The sequence below is a fragment of the Talpa occidentalis genome, unplaced genomic scaffold (genome assembly GCF_014898055.3).
Source record: "Talpa occidentalis isolate TD23 unplaced genomic scaffold, MPIMG_talOcc4v2.1 talOcc4.17, whole genome shotgun sequence".
Taxonomy (NCBI): domain Eukaryota; kingdom Metazoa; phylum Chordata; class Mammalia; order Eulipotyphla; family Talpidae; genus Talpa; species Talpa occidentalis.
Genome location: NW_023601754.1, coordinates 42,288,916 through 42,309,648, shown reverse-complemented (window position 1 = coordinate 42,309,648; position 20,733 = coordinate 42,288,916). Strand labels below are relative to the sequence as shown.

The window sequence follows — 20,733 nt, the reverse complement described above, 5'->3', positions numbered from 1 at the left end:
CGATGCCTCCCAGAGCACCGGCCCCCAGAGTGCACCCCTGGTAAATGGGCTCCGCAGGCCAGGATGACAGCATCACCTGAGAGCTGGGGAGACGCAGATTCTCAGGTCGCCCCTCACTTGCCGGTTCAGGGGCTGCATGTTGCCAGGACTTGCAGCCCCTCACTGTGCACAGGACGGGCAGAGGCTCCCACACCGATCATGGGGTCACCTGGTGGGGCACATTGTTCCCTGGACAGCTGCTGAATAAACCCGTGTAGGTGTCACCTGGGCATTCACCATCTGTAGCGAGTTCCCCAGGTGATTCTGTGCACAGAGGGGACAGCCTGTGACAGGAGCTACTGAGGAGGCCAGGGGTCAGCTCTGACAAGAAAAAGTAGAGGGAGAAGAGAGGGCTTGGCCATAATCATCAAAACTGCATGGTATTGGAACAAGAACAGACATACAGACCAATGGAATCGAATAGAAAATCCAGAAATAAACCCACAGATTTATGGTCAACTAATCTTTGACAAAGGAGCAAAGACTATGCATTGGAGCAAAGAAAGTTTGTTCAATAAATGGTGCTGGGAAAACTGGGTTGCTACGTGCAAAAGAATGAAGTTTGACCACTACCTCACACCATACATAAAAATCAACTCAAAATGGATTAAAGAACTAGACATAAGACCTGAAACCATAAAATACATAGAAGGAAATATAGGCGAAACACTACGTGATCTGCATATCAAAGACATCTTTACAGACACATCACCCAAAGCAGTTATAGTGAAGGCAAAGATAAACAGCTGGGACTACATCAAATTAAAGAGCTTCTGCACAGCAAAAGAGACAATAACAAAAACAAAGAGAAACCCCACCAAATGGGAGAACATTTTTGCACCCAACACTAATGATAAAGGACTGATCACAAAAATCTGCAAAGAGCTGATGAGACTCAACAACAACAAAGAAAATAACCCAGTCAAAAAATGGGCAGAAGAGCTAAAAAGAAACTTCTCTGAAGAGGAAATGCAAATGGCCAACAGGCATATGAAAAAATGTTCAACATCACTTGTCATCAGGGAAATGCAAATCAAAACTACCATGAGATACCATCTTACACCAGTGAGAATGGCACATATTAAAAAAAACTAGCAACAACAAATGTTGGCGAGGGTGTGGAGAAAAAGGAACTCTCCTGCACTGTTGGTGGGAGTGCAAACTGGTCCAACCACTATGGAGAGCTGTGTGGAGATTTCTTGACCTACTAAACATAGAGCTTCCATATGATCCAGCAATTCCACTCCTAGGTATTTACCCAAAGGACACAGAAACATCTATTCCAAAGAGCACCTGCACCCCTATGTTTATAGCAGCACTGTTTACAATAGCTAAGCTTTGGAAACAACCCAAATGCCCAAAAATAGATGACTGGATCAAGAAGATGTGGTACATATACACCATGGAATATTACTCAGCATTCAAAAAAGATAAACACATGCCATTTGCAGCAACATGGATGGAGCTAGAAGGGACCATGCTCAGCGAAATAAGCCAGAAAGAAAAAGAAAAATACCGGATGGTCTCACTCATAGCAGGAATCTAGAAAACTTAAATAAGGGACCAGGAAAATGAATAACTATAAAAAAGTGAAAATCAAAATCAACAAAAAACTATGAACCAGAGACACTTTTTGGGGGGTGGGGGCCGGGAGGGGAAGGATTGGGGTCAGAATGGGGCATGTGCAGTTGTATGGGGGAATATAAAAATAAAAGTTATTATTTAAAAAAAAAAAAAAGAAGAGAGGGCTTGGGGGTGCCCTGCACCAGAACACAAAGCTGTGGGGGAGCCCTGGACATGGACACTCCAGGCTTATGCTTATCCAATAGTGTGTCTGTGTAAGCGTGTCTGTGTGAGTGTGAGTGTGTGTCAGAGTGCATGTGTGTGAATGTGTGTGTGAGAGTGTGCGTGTGTGAGTGTGAGTGTGTTTCTATGTTTGTCAGTTGAGCAGTCACAGTTGAAACAGGGAGAGGCAGCAGTCTCCTGCCCGCCTTGACCATGTGGGGACTATTCCCTTCTCCTCTCCTCATAAACCTGTTTTTGAAAAGGTAAAAGAAAAGGGCGGAGGCTACAGTAGTCTGGTGGGGGGGAGGGAGCCCTAAATGTAGACACTGGAAATAGGAAGAAGGGAAGAGGGAGGAGAATGAGAGGAGAGGAAAGGAAGCACCTAGGGCAGACACACCCACCCACAGGCCCCGTGACCAGCAAAGTGCTCCTGAGTGGGGAGGAGGCTCAGCTCTCAGGACCGGGTGTCCCTGAAGAAACAGGAACTCAGCGCTGACACTCAGGGGCAGCCCTGCTTGGGAGCCTCTCTGGAGCCCAAGCTCCTCTCAGAGGGAGCACAGAGCAGGCAGGGACCCCATGGAGGCCCCCTCAGCCCATGGACACAGAGACCGAGTCCCCTGGCAGGGGCTCCTGCTGGCAGGTGAGAGGGGCCATTCCTGGGGGTGGGAGGAGGAGACCAGAGACTCTGAGGTTTCCAGGGACAACAGGGTCTTAGAGGAGGTGGACGGCTTCTGTGTGTACCTGGGGTGAGGGGACAGGAGAGCAGGGACATGGTGACAGCTTCTCAGCAACATGAAGTTGTCATGATTTGAGGTGTGAGGCCAGGAGACCTCAACTGTTTTCTAAGTGATTTATCACTAGACAAAATTTTTGGGAAATGATGAGAATAATAACAATTTGTATCAAGAGTTCATGTCATAAAAAATGTACAAAGTGAACATTAACCACCCTTAGACCCCGCCCTTAGAACTGGGCAAATCATCCACACAGGACACAGAGGCCCTGGGGACGCTCACTCATCCACAAGGATGGGGCCCGTCCTGCCACTGAAGGGCAACAAGACCAGAGAAGTCCCTGCCCTCAGGGAGCGCAGGTCCTCGCTTGGTGAGAGAGATAACTAAGATCTAACATTAGAACGTGCTGTCAGGTGCTGACAAGTGTTCTGTAGGACACAGAGCAGGGAAAGATCGCACAGGGAGGACAGCGGGTCTTCAGAGCAGGGGGTCAGGGAAGCATCTCCCAAGGATGCTCTTAGGGTGAGCAGGGGCTTTAGGGGGCTTGGGGGGTGAGGAGAACACTCTGGGGAGAGTGTTCAAAGAGCGACAAAAAAGGAAAAGGGGCTGGAGGGTGGAGGGCATGCTGCTGACCGTGAACATGTGGGACACACACACCCCAAAAATGATCATAAAGGGATTGATAAAGTGCTCAGGCCCCAGGCCTCCCCTTCCCATGCCAATACTTTGGCCAAACTTTGATCAGTTTCTCTCACTTCCCTCCTAGCTTCACTCTCTACCTTCTGGATCCCGCCAGTCACTGCCCAGGTGACTGTTGAACCAGAGCCTGCTAACGTTGCTGAAGGGAAAGATGTTCTTCTGCGTGTCTACAATTTGTCAATGGAACCTCTAAAATATGACTGGTATAAAGGAAGAGGTGTGGACAGCAGTCAACATATTATATCCTATAGAGTAGACACTCAAAATACCACCCCCGGGCCTATGTACAGCAGTCGAGAGACTATATACCCCAATGGATCCCTGCTCATCCGGAACGTTACCAAGAAGGACACAGGAGACTACAACGTATTAGTTTTATATGATGACTTCACCAGTGTGAGAGATATGGGAGGGTTCCAAGTACTTGGTGAGTAATTCTCTGGCCTCTGGGTTTGGGAGGTAAATTCTGCTTCACACACATGGGGACTCACAGGCCTGGCTCTGCCTCACCCCCCAACTGTGTGTCATGTTGGGGTTGAGCATTTAGTGCAGGAAACAGAGAGTGGGGAAGGCTCATAAGATGAAGTCCCTACTGAATCCAGTCCTGCCTCATTCCCTGCGGAAGAAGGACCAATTGCTAAATAATGCAGCAGCTCAGGGTGAGGTGTCATTCTCAGGCCCCTGGGACCCTACGTATAAGCATGACTCAGGAAACACCCTGAAAGTCTAGTCAGGGCCTGACCTGGGGAGCCTGGATCCTCACATCCCAGAAAGGCCCTGACCAGACCCTGTCCCAGGGCTCCCGACCCCAGTGACCCCGAGGAGGCCCTATCAGGGGTGGGATCTGTCCTCGTAGACGGGGCTGCAGCAATTTCCTGAAAACCTGAGTCCTAAGGCTCCCGAGAGGGTAACCAGCCAGGGCATAGCCTCAAGAGCCCCCTCTGGGCAGGGACAGAACCTGGTCCTTCACTTGAGACTTGGCGAGCAGATTGTAGGTCCCTGGTCATTACATGGCATGTCTGAGCCATAGGAGTTGCCAATGGAAGGTCAGGTGACCAAGGGAGGAGAGACAGAGATTTTCTGGAAGCTGTACATACACCCGGGATCAGCCCAGGGAGCCCTCCCACATGGAGACAAACAATGCCAGGTGCCTCGTCTTTGGGCAGCTCCTCTACACAAGCCTCAGGTCAGGTAATGGTAAAGACTGAAGGTTCATTCACAGACACAGGAGGCCTGAGACTATTTACCACTTACCCTATTTCATTGAGAGGAATTAAGTTACAGGAGACACTGAAGAGTCATCAGACCAAGACCTGCATCAGAGTGAGCCCATGACCTGTCGGCAGTCACAGCCCACCCTCTCCTAATTCTGGGGAGCATTATTATGTATCTGGGGCCCCTGATTCACATCCTTTCTGGTTCACTTCCTTTCTGCTGGTTCACGTCCTTTCTTCCTGGGCCTCCCCAGCTCAGATACAGATTCTGGCCTGGGGAGTGAGAGCAAATGGAAATGCCTCTTGTTGACTCTAGAACTAAATGACCCACATCTTCCAGATCAGTGCTGGGGGCCCAGCCCTCCTCCTCTAGGCCCATCCACACCTCTCTGCACTGGATAAAAAATCATTCATTGTCCTTCCTGATGTGTTGGGATAAAATGGAAAAGACTTTCTTTTCTATAATCTATAACTACAACCAGTAACAGGCCAATGTGGAATAAACCCTCAGTCTTTCTAGCTGATGGACTGAATGATGATGATAGAGTGAATGACTCATATGTTCTTTAGACATTGGAGTTCGGTGGGTCCCTGTGTCTTCAGAAAATGGGACCAAACTCCATCCTCTAAACACTTGCCTGTTTTACCAGTTACCTGCTCTCACTGCCCACAAGTCACTCCTCTGAGTCATTGTTGTCCGGAGGATTTCAGGAGAGACCAGCAGGGCCCTCAGCTGCCCTCAGAGAGGAGACATGAAAGACCAAGGACAGGGGAACTGGCTCTGCTGCCAACCAGCTCCCACGGTCCCCTCGCTCTGTTCTAGAACCTTCCTTGGATTGTGCTCTCCCTTCTCAGGTCACTGTCCGTCAGTCACACCATCACCTGGGCAGGATTGCCCACCTAATGGTCCTGCAGCCTGAGGCTGACCTGGCCACCAGGCTGGCCCCTGGTCCCTGTGTCATTTCTGCTCCAACACCCATGTCCAGGCCCTGCTGCCCCCATACTCAGGGATTCAGGGCTGTGGGTGGTGCCACCTCACCCAGCTCTAGGAATCCCTGGGAGAGAGGCCTCAGTGAAAACACATTTCAACCCAGCAGTGCAGGTCTGTGCGGCTGGAGGGACCCAGAACCCCCGTCCCAGGTGAGCACAGCAGGTCCAGGCATCACTGCTCAGTGACGAACAGCAGGAACAGGGGCTGTGACTCCCGACCTGGGACCTGTTAAGCCCTGAGTCTGACATGTCGCCGAGAAGGTCTATCCTTGTCAGACATGGAAAAGGCAGCCTCATGCTCTGAGCTCACACCCTCCTGCCTTTGTCTGGAGTCATACGCCTGCCTTGTGCTTAAGGACTCAGGTGGCAGAGAGGTGAGAGATGCCAACTATAGGTAGACACCTTTGCAGGAGTCAATGGACCTCAGGACAATGTTCTCTCTGTTCCCTGCACAGCGGTGTTACCCAAACCCCACATCACAAGCAACAACTCGGACCCTGTGGAGCACGAGGACACCGTGGTGTTAACATGTGGACCTGAGACTCCGGACACAACCTACCTATGGTCCAACAACAGCCAGAGCCTCCTGGACAGAGACAGGCTGCAGCTGTCCAAGGACAACCAGACCCTCACGCTACTCCGTGTCACCAGGACTGACACGGGGCCCTATGTGTGTGAGACCCGGAACCCAGTGAGTGCCCGCCACAGCGACCCATTCACCCTGAATGTTCTCTGTGAGTAACTCCTGTCCCGATGCGGCCGGGGCTGCCCCACACCCACACAGTCAGAGCCCAGGCCCGATCGTCCCCCTCAGGTCCAAGTGCACGGCCCTCCCCGGGACACCCGGGCTGGTCATGACTGCCCGTCCCAGGCAAAGCCAGGCAGGCCCAGCCTGAGCCAGGACTAGGAGGGGGGCTGCTCCTGGGCTGGGGGCTCGGGGTCCACAACCTGTGATAAAGGAGCAGGGGAACGTCTCAGACTCAGGAGCCGACCTCAGTGTGGTGGTGTGATCATTTCAAACAAGGGGAGACCCACTCAGAGGGACACTGTGGCCCTTGAACAGCCCAGGAGCCTCCTCTCTCTGATGACATCACGTGTCACTTTGTTCTCTGCCCAGATGGCCCGGACACCCCCACCATCTTCCCCTCAGACCCTTACTACCGTGCAGGGGCAAACCTCCACCTTTCCTGCCACGCAGCCTCTAACCCGCCTGCACACTATTCCTGGCTGATCAGTGGGAGGCCCCAGCAATCCACACAGGTGCTCTTTATGCCCAACATCACTGAGCAGAACAGTGGATCCTACACCTGCCTTGCCCACAACAAGGCCACTGGCCTCAATATGACCACATTCAAGATCATCACAGTCCTTGGTAAGTGATTGCCTGGACCATCTGCGGACTGAGCCCCACCCTTGCTCTCCGATTTGTCATTTGGAAGATGTGGGTCCATCCTGGAGTGGGAAAGGCTTAGCTCAACCCCAGAGCCCCATGAATAGGACAGGGCTTTGCAGATGACACAGGAGGAAGTGTCCCCTCGGTCAATTTTCTATTTGTTGTTGAATTACAGGAGTTTTTGTATATTCTGATTCTTAGTCTGAATTTTTTCATCATATGTAACAAACCATTGGTAAATCTAATAGAAGACATTTTCCTCTGTTTTCTTCTAGATCATTGACAATTTTGACCCTATGTAGCTCTTTCATCCATATGAAGTTAATTTCATGGTGTGAAACAAGGGTCAAAATTTATTACCATTTTTGGAAATTTTATTTCTGCAAAATACATTACAAGGATTGTACAGGAACTGCTCTGAATGTGGGGTCTCTCTGCATTGTATTGTCATCGTCACGATATTAAGTCTCCTGACACATCAACAAAGATGCCCTTTCCATTACTTTGTCTGCTTTAAGTCCTCTCAGCTTGCCTGTTTGACCAATTACCTGCTTTCACTGCTTTTCATACCTCTATGGAAGAGTCTGTCACTCATTGCTTAGGTTTATCCCTTAGTATTTGATCTCTGATATTAATGTAAGTGGAACTGTTCTATTGATTTCCGTGTCAGAGAGTTCATTGCTAGTATGCTGATTTTGTACACTGTAACCCTCCTAATTTGATTTTTAGTTCTCATTATTTTTGTAAAACCTTTAAGTATTTCTATATTTAAGTTCACACCATCTGCAAACAAACCGAACTGCACTTCTCCTGTCCAGGGACATGTCTGTTGTTCTTTTTCCTGCCTGATGGTCCAGGCATGGACATTGCACATCAGTCCTGTGCTGATGGGGTTGGGGAAGTACAACTTGCCCTCTTCCTCATCTTAGGGGCTAAACTTAGAGTATCAGCATGAAGGTGATGTCGAGGGCCTTTCCTCTAGGTCTTTCTTATGTTGTAATAATTTCCTTCTGTTCTCAGAGTGCAGCCTTGTGAAATCTGTAACCCCTTCTCTAGATTGTTCCTATGCAAATGAGGAAGTAAAAGTCAGGCATCCATCCTCCAACATACAGTTTATAAGAGGAAGGGGACCTCACCTTTCAAGGTTATTAAATTTCTGGAAGTTACACAGAGTCCAGGAGAAAAAGTTCTTCTGAATGAAGAATTTGAGCTCAGAAGGAATTCCTTCTGCCAATAATGCGGAGATGCCCAAGGGTACAAGTCTGAAATCACCCTGGCGTCAACTGGGGTCAGACAGCAGGTGTCACCTTCACCTTACACGTCATCACCTGAACACAGACACTGGATCTTGCAGAGGCCAGGTCCAGTCTCTGGAAATATGCAGCTGCTCTGTGGCCTGTGAGGAGCTGAGATCTGAGGAGGGAGTGTTGCCCAGGCCCCAAACCCACTCTCAGTCACCTCCGCTGCTTCTCCACAGAGCCAGTGGCCCCGCCCTCCATCCAAGCCAGCAACACCACAGTCACTGAACACAAGGACCTCGTGGTCCTGACAAGCCTCACAAGAGACACTGAGATCTCTACCCTGTGGCTGCTCAATAACCAATGTCTGTGGCTCACAGACAGGATGATGCTGTCCCAGGACAGGAGCTCCCTCCCCATCAGCCCTGTCAGGAGGGAGGATACCGGGGAGTATCAGTGTGAGGTCTCCAACCTGGTCAGTTCAGCAGAAGTGACCCCCTCACCCTCACTGTGAAGGGGGAGTGACCCTCAACTCTCCTACTTCATCCTTATATGTCTCATTAATGGGGGGAAGGGGTGTGAAATGGAGGAGCCTTGAGTGGATGCCTCCTCAGAGCCTGTGGGGCAACATGGAGAAGCACCAGAATTAGGCCAGTCTTGCTGGTCTGATGACCCAGCTGTCTGACCTCGGGCAAGGCTCAACCTCCTGAGCCTCAGTTTCCCTATCTGCCAAACTGAAATACAAGAACTGGATCTCAGGCTGTCTTGAGAGTGTTGATTAGGAGCCAGTGAAATAAATCTCTTAGTCAAAATATCAAGGATTTAGGGAGGGTGTCAATGAGGATTTATGTTCATTAACTTTATTTTTTTCACTGATCTACCAGCAGAATGTGGTTGTAGTTTGGTTTTATCTCTTCTGCTCTGTGACCCCTGTACTATTTCAGCATTTCTGTCAGGTTCTGATTATGCAGCGTGGGGATGACACCCTCTCCCTCCTGGAAGGAGGGCCAGGTGAAGGAATGGAAAGTTCTTCCATGAGCCTGGCACAGGCCGACCAGGACACATCAGCTCATATTACTATTCCTCGTCAGTGCTGAGGTGACGGTGGGCTCTGCCCTCAGAGACCACCCACAGTGACGGGACAGGGAAGAGGGATGAGCAGAGTGTGAAGAGAGGCCTTGAGGAAAATGGCGGGAAGCAGTACGGCTGCGTGTGGGAGAATGTGAGGGGTGCAGCAAGTGCAAGGTCTCGGCTGTGAGAGCAGAAGGATGCAGCAGCCGGGAGGGGCGTCTGGAGACACACAACCTCACACAGACCAGTGACCTTTCCTTCCCCTCGCCAGGCCCATTTGTCAGGCACCTCATGGTGCCCCTGGAATGGCCCTGGGCTCATGTCCCCTTTCTCTTCTCCTTTCAGCGGAAGAAGACACCACAGGCCTCTCTGCGGGGGCCATTGCAGCCATCGTCATCGGGGTCCTGGCAGGGGTGGTGCTGGCAGCCGCCCTGGCTATTGTCTTGGTTTGCAAAAGGTCTGGGAAGTACGAGGGTATATCCCACATCTGATCCTGTCTCAGGCCAGGAGGAGGAAACCTCGTCCTTGATTTCTCGGCGTGGCTCCCACGGCCTCCACCTCTCCATGGCTGTTCCCTCTCACCCCATCCACATCCTCCCTCAGCAGCTGCTGGCCTGGGGCCTCCTCACAGCCTCCTCAGCTATCCATGAGCTCAGGGAAGGCCCCCTCAGTGCTGTCCTTGTCCCTCACAAACCCCCAGCAGGGAGGTAGGAAGGACTCAGTAGCACCACCCACTGTTGTTCGCTAAATTACTCTCCCTAGGAGGGGCCTGTGCAGCCTCAAATCTGAGGGTGTCTTATACCAGGTCAAACACATGAGGCAGAAGAGCTTAGACAGGCAGGGTCAAGTCAGATGCCCGCAGGTGGGAGAGGGGTGAGCCCAGTCCCTGAGGTGTGAGGGAGGAGGAGGTGGGGCGGCCAGGAGGGCAGGCCTGGGGTGAGCTTGTGCCTCTTGTCCAGGCAGATGGACAGGGTGAGGCCACTGTCACATTCAGCCTCTCCCGGACTGTGAGGATCGGCCCACAGCAAGGGGACCTCATTCAGGGAGACCCACATACCTGGGGACCCTGAATTTCCTGCACACACTTGACCCTGCTGTCCCTCTGAGGCACTGACCTTCCACTCAGGCAAACCTCAGTCTGATTCCTCTCTTGAGTCCCTCTCTTTCTGGGGTAACTTCCTCCTGAACCCCCATTAGTTGCAGGTCCTTGCCTGTGGGCCAGGACAGATAAGTGTTCTTAGCCTTCCTGTACCCTTATTATGGGCCCTCCTCTCTTAGAACAGGAGGAACATGTCCCCAAACCCTTTCTGGGAAGGGGGACCCTCCAAATCCCCTGTCCTGACACCAAAGCTGTGCCCTCCCCCACCTCCCCTCACTAATAATCTGGCCTTTCCTAGGACCAGCGACAAGCGAGGCCTCCCAGAGCGCCGGACCCCAGCACCCACCCCTGGTGAGTGTCACACAGACTCAAGACCCTGGAGAGCCCCTGTCCTGTGTCTGCTCCTGCCTGTCACTCCTGCTCCCTGACTGTTTCCTCCTGAGGCTCAGAAATGTTTTCATAAAACACTCAGCACTTGTGATGTGTGGGTTGTGGGTCTCCACCTGGGTCTCAAGGGACCCTAAATGGTAGAGTCTCTCTCCTACCTATTATTGGGGGTCCAGGACACCAGCCTTGCTCCTGGACAGGCCCAGGCTCCTCCCCTACTCGTGCTAACTCCTGTCTCTGCTCCCAGGCTCTGCCCGCTCAGGCCACACCGCCTCCTCGGTAAGCCCACCCATCCCTTCTGCCCAGGGTCCTGCTGCCCGGGCTCAGGGTGGGGCTCAGCCCTGCTGCAGGCAGACTCCCCACACCCATTGGCTGGGACCAGCGCCTGGGCTGCGCTGAACCCATCTTCAGAGAAGAATGACTCCTCTCTGCTCCCCTTATTCAGCCTAATGGGACCCTGGAGTCCAATCAGCAGCGAGTAGGGGCTGGGACTAACTCGTCAGGGTACTGGGTAACACAATGTGGGGGGTACAATCAGGATGAGCACTGGGGTTCAGGGTTGCCTAGTAAAGTCACTCTATGGCAAGTGACCCTCCCTCGCCATGCCCTAACACCTGCTCTCTCCCCCTGCCCAGGTCCCCCTGCCTGACACAGAGCCAGCTATTCCCATCTACCAGGTGAGTGTGGGCGATGCGCGTCCTGTCCCCCAGGCCCAGGGGAGCCCAGCTTCTGCCCACAACTGGCCTGGCTATGCTTTGATATGAGGAACAAGCAGGGAAAATGTACAAGAGGGTGCTTGGAGATGTAGGGGCCTGGTAGCAGAGCCCTCCAGGAACAGCCAGCCCCACATAAGACGAGGTTACCCAGGTTCTCAAAGATGCAGCACAGGTTCTGAGGTTTTGGAGGCTCAGAGACCTTTTCCTTCTCTTACAGGAGTTACTACAGCCCGACACAAACATCTACTGCCGGTTGAACCCCTTGACAAAAATGGCTTCTTAGTTCCTTCTGAGAACTTCACCTTCAGGTCTTGCTAGACGATCTGAGACCCAAGACTTTGGGGGTGTCAAGAGCTAGAACTGGCAGCATCCCACTGCCCACCTGCGACTATGAAGGTGCCTCTTTCCACCAACTCTCTCCCTCTGCAAGGCAGCAGCCTTACTACCTGCCCATGACCTGTCAAGGCCACCTGCCTGCAACCATGCAGGCCTCTCTTAGCAAAACTATGCTTTCTTGGGGGGCTCTTCCTGCCCACTTGTGTCTATGCTTTCAGGGTTGGGGCTCCTCTGTTTTCTGGAGACCCCAGTACATTGTTCTGAGCCCTGAATGAACCAGAGCAAAGGCCATTTAGCACCAGGGGGTGGGAAGATTATGGGAAGTTACCTGCCCTGTGACCCACTGGGGACCACCCCACGAGGCTGAATAAAGGGATCCTCCCCCATTTGCTCTGCCTCCACATAGGATTTCTCTGCACATATTCACCCACATTTGGTCCGTCTCTCCTAGGCCTCTCAAAGAAATTAATATCTCCAAAGTATTGCCAAATACATGTCTGTTCCCCAGAAATAGATGGGGTGACAGAGTGTTGATGAGAAGGGACGATGCTCACAGAAGCTGAGCTCACACAGTACTGTCCCCACAGAGGCTGTCGACTACCCAGGGTCAAGGCCCAGGACCCCACTCCATGAGGACTCCCTGGCCCAGTGCACAAGTGGCCCCTGCATTAGGTGATGGAAAATGTATCTCTGAGCTCATGAAGGGTAAGAGACCCCCCCGTACTCTTCCTGCAGGATGAAGAGCTGAAGGGACAGGAAAGGAGAGGTGAGGGTGGACCTTGTAGAAGATCAAGATCAAGCTCACCAGGGCTGGAAGAGAGAAGCAGGAGCAGGAGGGACTGGTGGAGGAAAGTTCTACAGAGACAGGAAGCAGCAGCTGCGGGGGCCCCTCCTGGGGAGCTGGGGGAGGGCGCCGCTGGACTCTCAACCTCCTCACCACTGACACGGGTCTGCTCCTCCTGGCTGGGGGCATCTGCACAATGCAGGCTGTTAGCACCATGGGGACCTGACCCCCTAACTGCCAGGAGGATGCCTGCCCCCAACTGTGACAACCAGAAATGACACCAGACAGTCAACTGCATCCTAGTGGGCAAAGCCCCCTCATCACACTCCCTGACCTGCACTAATCTCCAAGTGAAACTCTTCAACTCGAGAGAGGAGTGTGCGTGTCAAATCACAACAACATCCGAGGCCCAGGAGAGCTGCCCCAGGTTGGGGACAGGTGTGTGGTGTGAGTGTCCCCAAACAGACCAGGCGAGGGGAGTGAGGGTGCCCTTTGCATTGTCAGTGCTCCCCTCTGCTCCCTGAAATACACACCATCCCCTCCGGTCACAGTAACTTACTGGGCACGCTCGGACACATATTCCTGCAGATCTGAGGCTGGATCACTCACTGAGGGAGACAGGGATGACTGGGGGGTCGCAGGGACTCCTGAGCTGGGACAGGGTGGAGCTTCTGCAGGAGGTGTGACGCCTGGGAAATTGCCCAGAGTGTGTTGAACAAAGAGAAGGGGCAGCAATGTGCTGTGACTGTGCAGGGGCAACTCTTCTGCTTTCTCCTTTTCCTAATAAGCCTGTCCTTGCCACAAGTGAGAGGCCGAACACAACTGCTGCACTACCCCCTGTGGCCACAAGATGGCGACAGAGCCCTGCGCTCCTGCCGCCTCCCAGGAGGGCTGACACTTGTCTGCCTTGTCCATGTTTCCAGGTCCAACCCTCATGACACCTCAGCCACAGCCCTCCTTGCTCTCCTCTCCCCACACAGGACTCTCGGCCCTCATGCAGTCAGGCGTCTGCCCGTGAGTGTCCATGGTCTCCTCCCTCACGCCCTCCTCCATCTGTAACTGACCCACTCTGCTCTACACACAGTCCTGGAGATCAGAACACGTCCCTGGGGGCTCCACTATGAGCTACAACCACACGGGGGCCCTTCCCTCACCCCCTCCACCATCACTGACTAGTTGCTCTGTAACCATGACTCAGTGCTGGCTCCTCCCAAGAGCAGGGACACATCAGGCCTGTTTTCTGTAGGGACCCAGGGCTGTCCCTAGGGCTAACCCAAGAGAAATATTCCAGGAGCCTCCTCATGACAGATGGACCTCAATGAAGCAGACATGCCTTATAGCCTGGACCCCAGATCAGAACCAGTGTGTGAGACGCCTGGACTCGGCACCTCCACGGTGGTACCAATGTCCAGTGGTCTCCCCAGACTTAGGGCCTGAGTAAATTCATTAGGTAGGACACAGCTCTACAGGGTGCACAGGGCCGAGGGTGAGCTCCTGAGCTGTGGACACTGGCCCCCACCTGTCAGCAGGGAGAACTTACACCCAGGAGGCTCTGCTGACACGGCCTGTCCTGTCTCCTTTCTCAGAGGGCTCTAGCCAGCCCTAAAAGCTCGACACAGATCCAGGTGATGTCAGCTCTGGGAGGGCTGGGCCAGTCCCTCCACTTAGTAAGTCAGGGTGAGTCTGCAGGCCTGAGCACCACACTCCATCGAAATCACCCCTCCTGGGCTCTGAGAGCTGGCCCTGGTCTACCTGTGTAGCTCCCACTCCCTGCCTACACCACCATGGGGGAGGCGAGTGACCCCAGGAGAGTGAGATGGTGGGGGACAGAGCCCCAGGACAGTCAGGGAGAAGGTGGACAATCCTCTGGGACACAGCTTATACGTCAGACTCCAGGGACAGGAGTCTAGACTGTCCCTGCAGACCATGAGGGCCCAGGCCCCACTGACCATCCACCACAGGACACGTGAGATGCAGTTACCCCCTGCAGGAGCTGCTGCTCCTTCTGGAACACCCAGCTTCAGAGTTTCTGACCTGAGCTTGTCCTCATGGGGGTGAGAATGGCCCCTCACCAGGTGGTTCACTCATACCCCTTTCTAGCTCCTCAACTCTTTTCAGGACCCCCCTAGTGAGAATGAAATGCCACAACCCAGAGCACTTGAGGCACCGGGAAAACTCATCCCCACCTGGGCACATTGTGACCAAGGACAGTCACCCAAGGTCATGACCCCGATCTAAGCCTGGTGTTTGTAGACCCCAGGACAGGACACAGCACAGGCACAACGGGGCAGGAGGTCTCTCTCAGGCACAGGGGTCCCCATCAGTCTCGCTCTGGAAAGTGGGCTCTGCAGGCCAGGATGACAGCATCACCTGAGAGCTGGGGAGATGCAGATTCTCAGGTCGCCCCTCACTTGCCGGTTCAGGGGCTGCATGTTCCCAGGATCTGCAGCCCCTCCCTGTGCACAGGGCAGGCAGAGGCTCCCACACCGATCATGGGGTCACCTGGTCGGCACATTGTTCCCTGGGCAGCTGCTGAATAAGCCCGTGTAGGTGTCACCTGGGCATTCACCATCTTTAGCGAGTTCCCCAGGTGATTCTGTGCACAGAAGGGACAGCCTGTGACAGGAGCTGCTGAGGAGGCCAGGGGTCAGCTCTGACAGGAAAAAGTAGAGGGAGGAGAGAGGCCTTGGGGGTGCCCTGCACCAGAACACAAAGCTGTGGGGGAGCCCTGGACATGGACACTCCAGGCTTATGCTTATCCAATAGTGTGTCTGTGTAAGCGTGTCTGTGTGAGTGTGAGTGTGTCAGAGTGCAAGTGTGTGAATGTGTGTATGTGAGAGTGTGCGTGTGTGAGTGTGTGTTTCTATGTTTGTCAGTTGAACTGTCACAGTTGAAACAGGCAGAGGCAGCAGTCTCCTGCCCGCCTTGACCATGTGGGGACTATTCCCTTCTCCTCTCCTCATAAACCTGTTTTTGAAAAGGAAAAAGGGCAGAGGCTACATAATCTGGGAGCCCTAAATGTAGACACTGGAAATAGGAAGAAGGGAAGAGGGCGGAGAATGAGGGGAGGGGAGAGGGAGCCCCCAGGGCAGACACACCCACCCACAGGCCCCGTGACCAGCAAAGTGCTCCTGAGTGGGGAGGAGGCTCAGCTCTCAGGACCGGGTGTCCCTGAAGAAACAGGAACTCAGCGCTGACACTCAGGGGCAGCCCTGCTTGGGAGCCTCTCTGGAGCCCAAGCTCCTCTCAGAGGGAGCACAGAGCAGGCAGGGACCCCATGGAGGCCCCCTCAGCCCATGGACACAGAGGCCGAGGCCCCTGGCAGGGGCTCCTGCTGGCAGGTGAGAGGGGCCATTCCTGGGGGTGGGAGGAGGAGACCAGATACACTGAGGTTTCCAGGGAGAACAGGGTCTTAGAGGAGACGGACGGCTTCTGTGTGTACCTGGGGCGAGGGGACAGGAGAGCAGGGACAAGACGACAGCTTCTCAGCATGAAGTTGTCATCATTTGAAGTGTGAGGCCAGGAGACCTCAGTTGTTTTCTAAGTGATTTATCACTAGACAAAATTTTTGGGAAATGATGAGAATAATAACAATTTATATCAAGAGTTTGTGTCATAAAAAATGTACAAACTGAACATTAACCCCCCTTAGACCCCGCCCTTAGAACTGGGCAAATCATCCAGGCAAAACATAGAGGCCCTGGGGACGCTCACTCATCCACAGGGATGGCGCCCATCCTGTCACGGGACCGGAGTAGTCCCTGCCCTCAGGGAGCGCAGGTCCTCGGCTGGTGAGAGAGATAACTAAGATCTAACATTAGAACGAGCTGTCAGGTGCTGACAAGTGTTCTGAAGGGCACAGAGCAGGGAAAGGTCACACAGTGAGGACAGCGGGTCTTCAGAGCAGGGGGTCAGGGAGGCATCTCCCAAGGATGCTCTCAGGGTGAGCAGGGGCTTTAGGGGGCTTGGGGGATGAGGAGAACACTCTGGGAAGTGTGTTCAAAGAGAGGGAAGAAAAAGGAAAAGGGTCTGGAGGGTGGAGGGCATGCTGCTGACCGTGAACATGTGGGACACACACACACCCCAAAAATGATCATAAAGGGATTGATAAAGTGCTCAGGCCCCAGGTCACCCCTTCCCATGCCAATACTTTGGCCAAACGTTGATCAGTTTCTCTCACTTCCCTCCTAGCTTCACTCTCAACCTTCTGGATCCCGCTTGTCACTGCCCACCTGACTGTTAAACCAGAGCCTGCTAATGTTGCAGAAGGGAAAGATGTTCTTCTGCGTGTCTCCAATTTGTCAAGGGAACCTCTGAAATATAGCTGGTATAAAGGAGGAGGTGTGGACAGCAATCAACTTATTATATCCTATAGAGTAGACACTCAAAATACCTCCACCGGGCCTATGTACAGCAGTCGAGAGACTATATACCCCAGTGGATCCCTGCTCATCCGGAACGTTACCAAGGCAGACACAGGAGACTACTATGTATTAGTTCTATATGATGACCTCACCGACGGAGGAGGCATAGGACGTTTCCAAGTACTTGGTGAGTAATTCTTCTCTGGCCTCTGGGTTTGGAGGGTCAATCTGCTTCACACACACGGGACTCACAGGCCTGGCTCGGCCTCATCCCCCAACTGTGTGTCATGTTGGGGTTGATCATTTAGTGCAGGAAACAGAGTGGAAAAGGCGCATAAGACTGAAGTCCCTACTGAATCTAGTCCTGCCTCATTCCCTGCAGAAGAGAGACCAGTTGCCAAATAATGCAGCAGCTGGGGATGGGGAGTCATTCTCAGACCCCTGGAGCCCTACCTGTAAGCACGACCCAGGAAGCACCCTGAAAGTCTGGTCAGGGCCTGACATGGGCAGCCTGAATCCTCACAGAGAAGTTCTATCCCAGGAAGCCCCTGACCAGGTCCTGTCCCAGGGCTCCCGACCCCAGTGACCCTGAGGAGGCCCTGTCAGTGGTGGGATCTCTTCTCGTAGACAGAGCTGTAGCAATTTCCTGAAAACCTGAGTCCTGAGGCTCCCGAGCGGGTCACTAGCCAAGGCCCAGCCCCAAGAGCCTCCTCTGGGCAAGAACAGAGCCTGGTCTTTCGCCTGAGACTTGGCGAGCAGATCGCAGGTCCCTGGTCAATACATAGCATGTCTGAGCACATAGGAGATGCCAAAGTAAGGTCAGGTCACCAAGGGAGGAGAGACAGAGATTTTCTGGAAGCTGCACGTACACCCAGGATCAGCCCAGCGAGCCCTCCCACATGGAGACAAACAATACCAGGCGCCTCGTCTTTGGGCGGCTCCTTTGCACAAACCTCAGATCAGGTAATGGTGAAAGACTGAAGGTTCATTCACAGACACGGGAGGCCTGAGACTATTTACCACTTACCCTATTTTATTGAGAGGAATTAAGTTACAGGAGACACTGAATAAGGGTCATCAGACCAAGACCCACATCAGAGTGAGCCCATGACCTGTCTGCAGTCACAGCCCACTCTCTCCTAATTCTGGGGAGCAGTATTCATCTGGGGCCCCTGAAACCAGCTGCTGGTTCACTTCCTCTCCTCCTGGGCCTCCCCAGCTGAGACACAGAGATTCTGGTCTGGAGAGTGAGAGCAAATGGAAATGCCCCCTGCTGACTCTAGAACTCAATGACCCGCATCCTCCAGCAGAGTCAGTGCTGGGGGCCCAGGCCTCCCCCTCTGGGCTGATCCACACCTCCATGCACTGGATGAGAAATTCATTGCCCTTCCTGATGTGTTGGGATAAAATGGGAAAGATTTTCCTTTCTATAATCTACAACCACAACAAGTAATATGCCAACGTGGAACAAACTCTCCATCTTTCTTACTGACGGATTGAATGATGATGATAGAGTGAAGGATTCATACATTCTTTAGACATTGGAGTGCGGGTGGGTCCCTGTGTCTTCAGGAACTGGGACCAAACCCCATCCTCTAAACACTTGCCTGTTTCACCAGCTACCTGCTCTCACTGTCCAAAAGTCACTCCTCTGAGTCATTGTTGTCCAGGAGGATGTCAAAAGAGACCAGCAGGGCCCTCAGCTGCCCTCAGAGAGGAGACATGAAAGACCAAGGACAGAGGACCTGGCTCTGCTGCCAGCCAGCTCCATGGTCCCTTCACTCTGTCCTAGAACCTTCCTTGGACTCTGCTCTCCCTTCTCAGGTCACTATCCATCAGTCACACCATCACCTGGGCAGTACTGCCCACCTCACAGCCCTGCAGCCTAAGGCTGACCTGACCACCAGGCTGGCCCCTGGTCCCTGTGTCATTTCTGCTCCAACACCCATGTCCAGGCCCTGCTGCCTCCACACTTGGGTTCTCAGGACTGTGGGTGGCACATCCTCTCCCAGCTCTAGGAAACCCTGGGAGAGAGGCCTCAGGGAAAACACTTCTCAACCCAGCAGTGCACACCTGTGCAACTGGAGGGACCCAGCACCCCCATCCCAGGTGAGCACAGCAGGTCAGGCATCACTGCTCAGTGATGAAATGCAGGAGCTGGTGCTCTGACTCCTGACCTGGGTTCCATGTTAAGCCCTGACACTGACCTGACGCAGAGAAGGTCTGTCTTTGTCATCATGGAGCAGGCAGCCTCACGCTCTGAGCTCACACCCTCCTGCATTTGTCTGGAGACACACACCCGCCTTGTGCCTAAGGACTCGGGTGGCCGAGAGGTGAGAGATGCCAACTATATGCAGACACTTTTGCAGGAGTCAGGGGACCTCAGGGCAATGTTCTCTCTGTTCCCTGCTCAGAGGAGCTACCCAAACCCCACATCACAAGCAACAACTCGGACCCCGTGGAGGACAAGGACACTGTGGTGCTAACATGTGGACTTGAGACTCTGGACACAACCCACCTGTGGTCCTTCCGCATCCAGAGCCTCCTGGACAGAGACAGGCTGCAGTTGTCCAAGGACAACAGGACCCTCACGCTACTCCGTGTCACCAGGACTGAAAGGGGACCCTATGTGTGTGAGACCCGGAACCCAGTGAGTGCCCGCTGCAGCGACCCACTCAGCCTGAATGTTCTCTGTGAGTAACTCCTGTCCCAACGCGGGCCGGGCTGCCCCACACACACACAGTCAAAGCCCAGGCCCCATCGTCCCCCTCAGGTCCAAGTGCACGACCCTCCCCTGGACACCCGGGCTGGGCATGACTGCCCATTCCAGGCAAAGCCAGGCAGGCCCAGCCTGATCCAGGACTAGGAGGGGGGCTGCTCCTGGGCTGGGGGCTCGGGTCCACAACCTGAGATGGAGGAGCAGGGGAGCATCTCAGACACAGGAGCAGTAGTCGGGGGTGGTGGTGGGGCCATTTCAAACAAGGAGAGTCCCGTTCAGAGGGACACTGTGGCCCTTGAACAGCCCAGGCGCCTCCTCCCTCTGATGCCATCACGTGTCACTTTGTTCTCTGCCCAGATGGCCCGGACACCCCGACCATCTTCCCCTCAGACCCTTACTACCGTGCAGGGGCAAACCTCAACCTTTCCTGCCACGCAGCCTCTAACCCGCCTGCACACTATTCCTGGCTGATCAATGGGAGGCCCCAGCAATCCACACAGGTGCTCTTTATGCCCAACATCACTCAGCGTAACAATGGATCCTACACCTGCCTGGCCCACAACAAGGCCACTGGCCTCAATATGACCACATTCAAGATCATCACAGTCCTTGGTAAGTGATTGCCTGGACCATCTGCGGACTGAGCCCCACCCTTGCTCTCCGATTTGTCATTTGGCAGATGAAGGTCCATCCTGGAGTGGGAAAGGCTTAGCTCAACCCCAGAGCCCCATGAATAGGACAGGGCTTTGCAGATGACACAGGAGGAAGTGTCCCCTCGGTCAATTTTCTATTTGTTGTTGAATTACAGGAGTTTTTGTGTATTCTGATTCTTAGTCTGAATTTTTTTATCATATGTAACAAACCATTGGTAAATCTAATATAAGACATTTTCCTCTCTTTTCTTCTAGAACATTGACAATTTTGACACTATGTAGCTCTTTAATCCATATGAAGTTAATTTCATGGTGTGAAACAAGGGTCAAAATTTATTACCATTTTTGGAAATTTTATTTCTGCAAAATACATCACAAGGATTGTACAGGAACTGCTCTGAATGTGGGGTCTCTCTGCATTGTATTGTCATCTTCACGATGTTAAGTCTCCTGACACATCAACAAAGATGCCCTTTCCATTACTTTGTCTGCTTTAAGTCCTCTCAGCTTGC

General features: G+C 53.2%; 1 protein-coding gene across 1 annotated transcript in view; it reads left to right on the top strand.

Annotated features, from left to right (window-relative positions):
• The first annotated feature begins 2,400 nt into the window (after positions 1–2,400).
• The window catches only part of LOC119249356 (carcinoembryonic antigen-related cell adhesion molecule 8-like), a 34,051-nt gene continuing 15,718 nt past the window's right edge, over positions 2,401–20,733 (top strand). The window contains exons 1-6 of the mRNA XM_054697205.1: positions 2,401–2,464; positions 3,325–3,684; positions 5,917–6,195; positions 6,579–6,833; positions 19,264–19,542; positions 19,926–20,180. Coding sequence (XP_054553180.1) covers positions 2,401–2,464; positions 3,325–3,684; positions 5,917–6,195; positions 6,579–6,833; positions 19,264–19,542; positions 19,926–20,180 — 1,492 coding nt within the window. The remainder of the gene's footprint in view (positions 2,465–3,324; positions 3,685–5,916; positions 6,196–6,578; positions 6,834–19,263; positions 19,543–19,925; positions 20,181–20,733) is intronic.